Raw genomic sequence first — 11,234 nt, 5'->3', positions numbered from 1 at the left:
CATTCTTCACACTTTTGGAGTTTCTCTCAAGTATGAACTCTTTGGTGTCAGTTTGGATGCTCTACCTGTTGAAAGCTTTGCCACATTCTTCACACGTGTAGGGTTTCTCTCCAGTATAAATTCTATGGTCATGGGCTGGAGAGATGGCTCAGCAGTTAAGAGCACTGACTGCTCTTGCAGAGGACCTGGGTTCGATTCCCAGCACCCACATGGCGTCTGCAACCTGTCCTGAACTCCAGTTCAAGGGGAATCTGAAGCCCTTGTCTGACCTCCGCGGCATTGCATGACACGGGTGCACTCACATACATTCAGGCAATACACTCATACACATAAAATAAAAATAATAAAATATTTTTAATTAAAAAAAATTCTATGGTCATTAAGTGTGCAGTGAACATTAAAGGTCTTGCCACATTCCTCAGATGTGTAGATGTCCTTTCATTATAAGACTCTGAAGATCTTTAAATTGTGAAGAAGGGGTAAAGGCTTTGCTACATTCTTTGCAATTGTACGGCAGTCTCATCAATGTGAATTTTTTCATGATGTTGAAATTTTGAAGAATTATTAAAGGCTTTACTACATTCTTTGAAAGTATATGGTTTCTCTCCAGCATGAAGACACTGGTGCTTAGACAATGATAAATGGTATGTTACACTCTTTAGATTTCTAGGGTCTCTCTCCAGTGTGAATTCTTTAATGCTGAGCTGAAGCATAAATAGTTTTCACATTTTTCACATCTGTAAGGTTTCTTTCCCGTATGAATCCTCTGGTGTTGGTAAAGGCGGGCGACTTGTCCTGCTGAAAGCGTTCCCATATTATTCGCACTTGTAGGACTTGTCTCCAGTACGAATTTTTTGATGTTAAGTTCTGAAGAATAGTAAAAAGTTTTGCCACATTCTTCACATGCATAAGGTTTCTTCCCAGGAAGAATTCTCGTATGCATAGAAAGCTTTGAGAGAGCACTAAACACCTTGCCACAATCTTCACACTTGTAAGGCTTCAGTCCAGTATGAACTGTTTAGTGTTGGTAAAGGTAGGTAGATCTCCTAAAAGCTTTTCCACATTCTTCACATTTGTAGTGTTTCTCTCCAGTATGAATTCTTTGGTGTTCTTTAGGACTTGAAGAAGAGTTAAAAGTGTGGCCACCTTCTTCACATTTGTAAAGCTTCTCCTCAGTCATATTCCAAGACTCTTGTCTTTGCTCCAAAAAAATGCGAACAGGGATGGCTTAGAGACAGCAAGACCTAAGAAAACAAGGTTGCTGTAATTTTCCAACATTACATTCCTATATAAATTCCACTGAACACAGTCCAGACATTCACACTCTTCTGGAGAGAAATCAATTGGCACATCACTGAATGACATCAGTTCAAACAACATGGCTGTGGCTGCTCCAGAATTTCTGCCTAAAATATTTTTTTAAAAAGGGACTAAAAGCTAGTATCTTACTTATGAGAGAGAATATGCAACATTTGCCTTTTCTGGGTTGAGGTTGCCTCATGATGATTGTTTTCTGTTCCATCCATTTACCTGCAAATTTCATAATTTTGTTCTGCTTGACAGCTGAATAATATTTTACTCTGTAATCGTACCATACTTTCATTATCCATTGGCCTCAAAAACCATAAAAATATATTGGGATAAATCTAACCAAGGAAGTGAAGCACTTGTATAATAACACTGACACCGAAGAAAGAGAAGATACCAGAAGATGGAAAGACCTCACATACTTATGGATCTGTAGGGTTAATCTTGAGAAAATGGCCATCCTGCCAAAAGCAATCTATAGATTCAATGCACACCCCATTAAAATTTCAACACAGTTCTTCACAGATATTGGAAAAATCTCAATTTTTATATGAACACACACATACAAACACAAAGAAAAAGAGGGCATGGTGGTGTGCACCTTTAATCCTAGCACTTGGGAGGCAGAGGCAGGCAGATCTTTGTGAGTTCAAGGCCAGCCTGGTCTACATAGTGAGTTCTGGGTCAGCTAGTGCAACAGGGAGACTTTCTCAAGACCAAAAAAAAAAAAAAAAAGAAACAAAAAAATGAAACAAAACCAAAACACCCAGAATAGACAAACAATCCTGAACAGTAAAAGAAATGTGGGAGGCATCACCATCCTGATTTCCCAATTATACTACAAAGCTATAATAACAAAAAACAAACAAACAAACAAACAAAAAAAACAGCATGGTACTGGCATGAAAACAGAACCATTGCTCAGTGGAACAGAATTGAGGACAAAGTATTTATCAAACATAGTCGGCTTGATGTCTCTTTCTGTGTTTTCCTTGTCATCTTTTATTGATAAAATCACTGCATATCTTTGCCTATTTGATGATCTCTAACAAACATCTAAAAATGTCCTCATTTTGTCCTTACACCCACATGGCAACACTAACAACTGTCCTTAAGTCCAGTTCCAGGGGATCCAATGCTCTCTTCTGACCTCTGCAAGCACTGCATGACACAAGTACTCTTACACAGAAAATAAAATAATAAAATGTTTTAAAATATAATGCTGGAGAGATGACACATCAATTAAGAGCATTGGCTGCTCTTGCAGAGGACCCAGGTTTGACTCCCAGCACCCACAAGGCAGCTAATAACTGTCCATAATTCCAGTTCCAGGTGATCTGATGCCCTCTTTTGACTTCCGTGGGCATTGTACACACAGGTACACTTATATACATACAGGCAATACACTCACACACATAAAATCAAAACAAATAATAAACATAAAAAAATAATAATGCTAAGATCCTGTCTAAAGCCTAGGGAACATACACACTAAAGTTCATAATGGACAAAACATTGATCACTGGGGCTCAGTTGTCAGCATCAGGTGGACTGGCTTGGTCATTTACTAGCTACCTTAAATGAGTTTGTTTCTTTTTAGACATAGTTTCACTATGTAGCCCTGGCTGGACTAAAACTTGTCGTGTAGATCAGGCTGGCCTCGAACTCACAAAGATCTACCTTCCTCTGCGTCTCAAATGCTGAGATTAAAGGTGTGCTCCACCATGCCTGGCAGTCACTTTATATTCATTTGAAAGAAACATTTTAATTTTTTTTTCATTTGAAACTTTAACTAGATGAATGTTAGAGGCTCCCAGTGCACCCTCCATTTCTCTTGACCATTCTTTTACATTTTTATGATTCCGGCTATATGTTGAATGAGTCCTTCAGTACTAGTACTTCAATTCATTCATTCCTTCTTTGTGCATGTCTCATCTATTGGAGTTTTAATTTTCGTTTACATTTTTCATTTCCCAATTAAAACATTACATTTATTTATATTTGTGTGTGTGTGTGTGTGTGTGTGTGTGTGTGTGTGTTTCAACAGTGTACATGTGGAGGTCAATACAAATTTAGGAAATTGTTTTCTGGTGATCAAACTTAGTTCATTAGGCTTCGCAGCAGGCTCCTTTACCAACTGAACCATCTTGCTGAACAATTCCCAATTTAAAAAAATGTATTGAGAATTTCATACAGGCATATAAGCATATAAGGTGTTTTGATCAAATCCTTGCCCACTCCTTCCCCTCCAATTCCTCCTATATCTCCCCATCACTTTTTTCTGATAACTTCATGTACTCTTCTTTTTGCTACTCTAACGTTCTCCCTTCTGAAGAGGTAACCCTAAAATCTTATAAGGATTAGATAAGAGCTCCCAAATACTTTCAACATTTTTGGCCTTTGGAACAGAGTATATTGCTAAGAGGACCAAGGACATTGTGAGTTTTAGCCAAGAAACTGGCTACTTTTCTTTGCGGTCTTTTTACCCTAACTGCCTAGCCAATTCCTACCTCCTATTTTTATCACACCATCCTCTGAAGAGGTTACCCAGCTTGGGGATAGGGAATCAGGACACAGACTACTCTGGCTTCTTTCATGCTGAACAGGGATGTAGGGTGAGGCAACTGGGATACCCCATTCAGAGGGTCTATCTAAAAGACTGCTAAATTGCATAACTCTTATCTCTAGGGGGAAGAGAAAGTCCTTGACTGGTGAATAGGGGATGTGAAGGAGAAGTAAAGGCAAGAGTAATTAGCATTACAAGTTCTAGACAGGGAACCAGAAAAAACAACAGGGCAAATTTCAAATGTTCATATGAGAGTCCATTGGAATTTCTTGATGAGAGCTTCCAAAAGTATCCCTCTGTTGGGTTCCCCCAAATTTTTAATTGCTTCCTTCTCATTTAAAAATATTTATTATTTTTTATTTTATGTGTGTGACTGTTTTGCTGGCATGTATGTAATTGCACCACATGTGTGCAATGCCCACAGAGGCCAGAAGAAGGTGTCAGGTCCCCTGGAGCTAGAGTTATGCACAGTTGTTAGCTGCCATGTGCATGCTGGGAATCAAACTCAGGTCCTCTAGAAGAACAGCAAGTGCTCTTAACCACTGAGTCCCCTTCTCATTTTTATATGTGTTCATTTCCATATATATATTTTATATACATTAGATCACTTGAATATCCTAAATATATTTTATTTCCCAGGTGGCTCTATAACATTATAGTTTTCAGAATGAATTCGTGATATATTTATTAAATTTTCTTATTAATAAATTCCTTACTGTATGTTGGGATTTGGGTTTTCGGTCCAATTTTAATAGAAGTTTTGGTTCACTGTTCTTCTGTACCCTTACTCATTAGTTTATGCTCCCTGGATAATTAATCTTGATTGTGAAATTCATGGGATTGAGAAGCATTTAAGAGATTAATAAAGTACATAACTGACTGTGACAGCATTTCCAGAAAGAATCAATCAAGTAAGGGGTGAAAGACCTGCTCTGAATGTGGGTGGTACCATCCCATCCTGTGGGCTCGCAACAAGCATGGAATAAAAGGGGGAAAAGGAGAAAGCCAGTGGAGTACAGCATATTCATATTCCTTTTCTCCCTCCCTCCTTCCCTCCCACCCTCCTTCCTGACCTTGATGACTTTGTTCTTACCATACTTTCCCTTTCCTTATGTACTGAGACTATGAGACAAAATATATCTCTCCTTCCTTAATTTGTTTTGGTTACTTTATCACAGTTAGAAAAGTACAACTAAATTGGAAAATTGGGGTCATTTCTATGAGTGTCTGACCATGTAGTTCATCAGAAGTTTTTGGAACCAATTTCTCAAAGGACCTTGTATAAGTTGGTGTTATGAGCTAGAGAAAGCCTAGAACACTGTAAGCAGAGTGTAATGGATGACTCTGGTACCAGGGATCCCAGAAGACCAGGATGCTTATATAAATACTTTCAGTGAAGACTATGCTCATTGGGAATTGGACTAGAGGGCATTTAGTCTGACAAAGAAATTATGTGCATTTTATCTATATCCTAAGACTTGGTGAAGAAGTTAAAAGGTAAAGGACTAACTTGGTGAAATAAATTTTAAGGTGGGCCATCATTTGAATTTTGGAAAGGTTCAAAAATCTCTCTATGTGTTTAGAAGACTATTGAGAGTTGAGGTCAAGGAAATTGTGACTGTTTAAGTGATTAGGACCATAAAAAAAAAGACAAGTGCTTTGTATGAAGGCACTAGGAAAGATGTCTCTTTGGCATCTGAGAAATTGGCCAGACCTTACCCATATCCAGCTCAAGAGTGTAAAGGTTTTTTTAACTCATTTGTAAGACTATTTTGAAAAGAAAACTGGTGGGATAGGGCACACCTAGGGTAGTGCTCCCAGAGTTCAGCTGCCCCCTTAGGGTTGTTGGAACTGTGATCCAGTCCTCTGGAATGAGCCAAAATAAGTCTTTTCCCAAGTTCTGTATGTATTCTGTCATAGTGACCAATGTTTAACACAGACCCCCCCCCTTTCTAAAATATTTTTGGTTGCTTCATTCTGGCACTCCGGCTTTCCAACCTCTACTAAATCTCAGGATGAGAATTCTGGGTCGCTGCTACACTCTGGAGTTCTAATTCCTGCGTGGTAATCCAAAACTCAGGAAGCCACTGGCTTCATCTTCACTCTCTTTGTGTGTGTGTGTGTGTGTGTGTGTGTGTGTGTGAAGTTTCTAGATTAATGAGACTCTTTTTCTTATATTTGAGTTTTATTGCCTTTTGCAATGAATGTATGTTTGAAACACAAATGAGGGTGTTACCAAATATGTAAAATCACTATGCCAAATTGAACTGGCTACAATAGATACGTGTTTAATATATGTATATTGCTGTGACTTGTCCTCTTGAGAATGAGATAAGGTAGATGAGATGATATGAAACATATACTGGACTTAAAGCCTGACACTTTTCTCAGTATTCACTATATTCTTGACAAGTAATTTAACTGTAGAACAACTTTTTGCCTTGGGCTATATGAAATTTGTCCCAGGATATCGCCATGTAGACAAGCTTTTCATTTGACTTGATTTTTGTTTTATAGAATCTCCATTGTTTATCCATGAAGTTGAGGTCATATCTTTGGAGAACAAACAGTAAGTGATAATGAACAAGGAGTCACTGGCCTTCAGCATATCTTATAATTGAAAAATTAATCTAAATAAATAATCTAAATAAATAATCTCCACCATTTCAGGACTTTCAACGTGTTGTAATAAAGAAAGTCAAAATCAGACTCAGGCTTTTGAATTACTATTGTAGAATTCAAGATCCTTCTAAATTAAGAATTAAAATCCATTCTCAAGAAAGTATTTCCTTGTATGGTCATTAACATTACTCTTCTTTATCTTCCAGTATGATTTATGTATGACACATTCATGTTTAAGAACCCATATTTGGGGTATTTTCTGCTCTTCCAGAGGACCTGAGTTTGATTCCCAGCTCCCACCTGGAGCAACTCATAATCACTTGTAACTTCATCTCCAGGGGATCTGATACCCTCTTCTGGTTTCAGGAGGCACCTGCACACACTTTTAATTACATATGAGCATACAGATTGCATACACATAAATAATAAAATAAATCTTAAATTTATTTGAAAAAATTAACCCATGTATCCCTTAATAAGAGTAATATAAATAGGAACTGGCTGGAGAGATGGCTCAGTGGTTAAGAATGACTGCTCTTGAAGAGGACTTGGGTGCAATTCCCGGCACCCACATGGTGGCTAACAACCATTCATAATTCCAGTTCCAGGGAATCCTACTCCTTCTGACTTCCTTGGGCATTGCACAACACGGGTGCACTTACACACATGGAAGCAATACATTCACTCATATAAAAAACAATATTTTTTTTAAAAACTGAAGACAATGACTCCTCTCCTACGTGACTGATGTTTGACAGAGCCAATCTTACATAGACCCAGTGCAGGCAACCACAGCTGTTATGAGTTCATGATTTTAATGGCTTTGTTATGCCTAGAAGATGGCATAGAAAAATGTATTTTTTACAATCATCGGGAGTTACACTTTCCCAATTAAACTTATGTTATTATGTATGCTACTTGGCTTACAATATGAAGTTTTATCATTAACATTTCTGTCTATATTGATACTTGAGATAGATGAGAATGTGGAGAACAGGATACCTACAAATATGAGGGGTTTTATTGAGATAGCATTTCACTATTTAGCCCTTGTTGGCCTGGAATTTGCTATGTAGACCAGGCTGACCTCAAACTCACAGAGATCCACCTGCCTCTGCCTCCCAAGTGCTGGGATTACAGGCATGTGCCACCACACCCAACCAAATGTGAATTCTAAGGTTTTTTTTTTTTTTCAGAATGTGTGCAATATGCTCCCAACTCCTTTTTATTGGAGCAGATTTAAGACGCAAGATTCCAGGTACCTGGTGTGTACTAGCCTGTTCTCAATGTCTCTGCCCCTAAGTAATGTTTCATTTATGGTCAAGAAACACTTTCAATGGGAATCCCTTCTGAAAGCTGTCATCTGAGTTATTTTCCCTGTCTATACTCTCTTAGAATAGTATCTAGCACTGATTATGCTTTATTTCAGTTTTTATTTGTCTGCCATCTCACCGTCCTTTGATATCCTCTTGGGTTGTGTCTTACTCATCTGGAAGATCTTTTACACACTACTTGGCCTCTACATGTGCACCATGGTATGTGCCCCCCCACCCGAAATACATAGTGATGAGCTGGTTTTACTAAGTAATCTGTGTTCTCTGAGGATTAAAAAGACACTCTGTAACACTAGAACCTGCATTTAAGGATAAAGGGATGGCTGAAAGCTCAAATGTTGCCAACACATCTGTTAGCAAAATAACCTAAATATTTCAGGTTCTACCTCATGTTTTGCCCAGCCCAGTGCCCCACTGTAAAGGGAATCCATTAATTCCCTGTGTGGAAGTGAAAGAAGCATGTCTACCATCTTAGAAGATAAGTAGGGGGGCAGCAAGATGGTTCAGTGGGTGAAGGTGCTTGTGCAGATCCAACAATCTGAGATTGAGCCCTAGAACCCATGTAAAGGTAGAAGGAGAGAACCAACTCTATTAAGTTGTCCTCTATCTCTACAGGCATGCGATGGCATGCATAACCCCCCCCCCCATCATTCACACATGCACACACACATAGTAATTAAAATTAAAATTTTCAAAAAAGGTGAGTAATGATTAGTTAAACCATGGTACTTGGGAGTAGGCCATTCTAAGCAGAAGTTCTTGACCAAAGAAAAAATAGTCAAGGCATATGGTAAAAAGCCAAGAATTTTAGTATTTTTGGCATATGAAATATGAAGTAAGGATGCTAAAGTGATAATTTGGAAAGCAGGGTGGGATCTTGGAGGGCCTTTCATACTGCACTAAGTTGTAGGATTTTGTGTTGTGATACAAAAACCCAAGAGATTAGTATAGTGAGTAGAATCACACATGCTCTGCCAAAGTTTGAAAGCTTCACTTTTACCTAGCTGGGTGACTTATGCAATGATTACTTCATAGAGTTATTCTGAGCATTGAGTTAAATCACATAACATACTTAGAACATTTAACAGTTGATACCATTGTTGTTACTAATTTTTATACTGATGCAATAGAAAGACCACTCTAGAAGCTTATATGAAAGATAATTTTGAGCAAATTTTACCATAAAGTGGGGAAAGCACGGGGAATTAATGAGCTCCTTCATTGGTTCCCACTGGTATTTTTGGATACCTTTGTATCTAGTCCTATATGATGAATTGGTTTTTCAAATGGTGTTTTTAATTTTTAAATTATTTTTATTTTTTGAGAATTTCATTCATGTTTTTAATGAAATCATATACTTTGTAGATTTTCTTAAAGGTGACAAGATGAGATGAAACCCTTGTATTTATTTTTTCTTACAAATTTCTTTGGCTTGAACCTATTTGAAAGGCAGATTTATCACTTGGCATAGCAAAATCTTGATCCTACTATGTTTAGAGTATAACTTAGAACACATTTTCTAAGGGGATAAGCTGGGGAAATGGAAGTCACTTGATTCAATCTCAGAAGTAGATTGAAGATAACATTAAGGTTGGGTTCCAGCATGACTGTAAGTCTAACAAGGGCAATCTTCTTATGGTTTACTATTATATTCTAAAGCCCAGGTACCTACTTTATATAGTATGTTGAATGTTATCAGTAAGCAGTGGGTATTATGAAATGATAAGAAACACTTGGGCTATTCTATACGGATTTAGGTATACAGTCCTAAATATTCTGTAAATGTTGGCTACCATATCTGTGGCATGAGGTTAACAATATGCACTCTGTTATCCTACAGGGCTATCAAGATCAACAGTGAGAGAATACTTGATAGAAATTCAAAAACAGTTTTTCATCTAAAGAGATCTTTTTAGTTACTGTTTTGAGCTGTGTTCTAGAAAGCTGAGCTTTCTCCAAGTCTGACCGCTGATCAGTGGAAAATCAGTGTCCTTGCACTTCCAGCCAACGTACTGATAATCTCCATAGATGAAACATATTGCATTAAACAGTGCCCCAGAAAAAGCTTTGTGAAGTACCCGAGAGACTTTCATCTTTTGGGAAGTAATCCTTTATCTCTCCAGTAAAGATGGATCTAAATCTGAAAGATGGTGACTTTTGGTACAGTCTCCATGGCCAAGTCCCAGGTCTGCTGGACTGGAACATGGGGAATAAGTTCTTCCTGAGTTGTACCATAGATCAGTGCCCTTTAGCTGAGCAGAGCCTTGCCAAACACAAAATTCAGGTAACAAAATCACCAGCCCTGCGCCAGGAGAGGAAACCCAATTGTGACGACGATGATCCTCCCATTGAACCCAGCCTGTGGATGTGGGTGAACCCCAACGTTGTGTGCCCCCTCAGCAAAACAGAGGCTCCACATTGAAGTAGTAAGAATTTGCCAAGCATGCTACTCCCAAAGGATGAAGAAACTGACTTCTTAGAGGTTCAGGGAGTGGTGGAATCCCTACCAGTTTCTACCAGCGAGCAGTGTCCACAACCAAAGCAGTTCACCTTCTCCAATGACTCAGATTTTGCAGAGGCAGCGGCTGAGGAACAAGAGGACACATCCTCTCAGGAAAAGGACTGTTCCAAGAAGCCAACACTGTACCAACTACAGCCATGTAGTTTCGCTAGCATTAAGAAACCACCCTTCATCTGGCCTCAATGTACAACAGATCTACAGTTTTACTCTACTACATTTCCCTTACTTCTGGACAGCACCAGAGGGCTGGAAAAGCACCATTCACCACAGCCTCTGCTCCCTGACCTGCTTTGAAAAGGTAACAATCATGCTTGAAAATGGATTGGATGGAAAGCCTCGCTCTTGCCTCTGGAAGCTCACTGAGGAAGGATACTGCTTCTTTGAGAACACTCATGCCTTGGCCTTTTCTCGGAAGGAGAGAATCCGACAGTGCATGCTCCAACCAGAACTGATGGACCTCCTCTTTCAACTTTAAATAAATTTTTCTTCTTTTTGTGCATATATGTGTGTGGCAGAGGTGTGGGTGTATGGATGCTTGCATGTGTGGGCACATGTGAATGCACATGTGCGTGAATACTCAAGGTTGATATTGTGAATGCTTCTCAGTTGCTCCTCTATTTTATTCTCTTAGGCAAGGTATTTCAGTCAAACCCAGAGCTCACAGATATGGTTAGTTTTACTAGTAACTTACTCCCAGGATCCCTTGTCTCTGCCTTCTGAGGCTAGGATTACAGGCAGGCCCCCATGCCCACCCAAATAGTTCTGCGGATCTGAAGGAGAGGCAGAAAAATCTTAGGAATGATGGCCTGCAAGCTAAGGATAGAAGAGTATGTTCTGTTTACTAGCACAAACAGTGAAATATAAAGGATTATTACAAAATGAA

The 11,234-nt window shown here is 38.7% G+C and overlaps 1 protein-coding gene across 1 annotated transcript; it reads left to right on the top strand.

Annotated features, from left to right (window-relative positions):
- Nucleotides 1-9,958: 9,958 nt before the first annotated feature.
- On the top strand, nucleotides 9,959-10,826 carry LOC103730954 (forkhead box protein R2). Its single transcript, XM_008829267.1, is given in 2 exon segments — nucleotides 9,959-10,477; nucleotides 10,479-10,826. Coding segments are annotated over 2 exon segments (867 nt in total).
- The last annotated feature ends 408 nt before the right edge of the window (nucleotides 10,827-11,234 follow it).

This window comes from Nannospalax galili, unplaced genomic scaffold (assembly GCF_000622305.1).
Source record: "Nannospalax galili isolate Female #2095 unplaced genomic scaffold, S.galili_v1.0 scaffold994, whole genome shotgun sequence".
NCBI classification, from domain to species: Eukaryota; Metazoa; Chordata; class Mammalia; order Rodentia; family Spalacidae; genus Nannospalax; species Nannospalax galili.
Note: the sequence above shows the minus strand (reverse complement) of the source record. Positions and strands in the feature narration are given on the sequence as shown.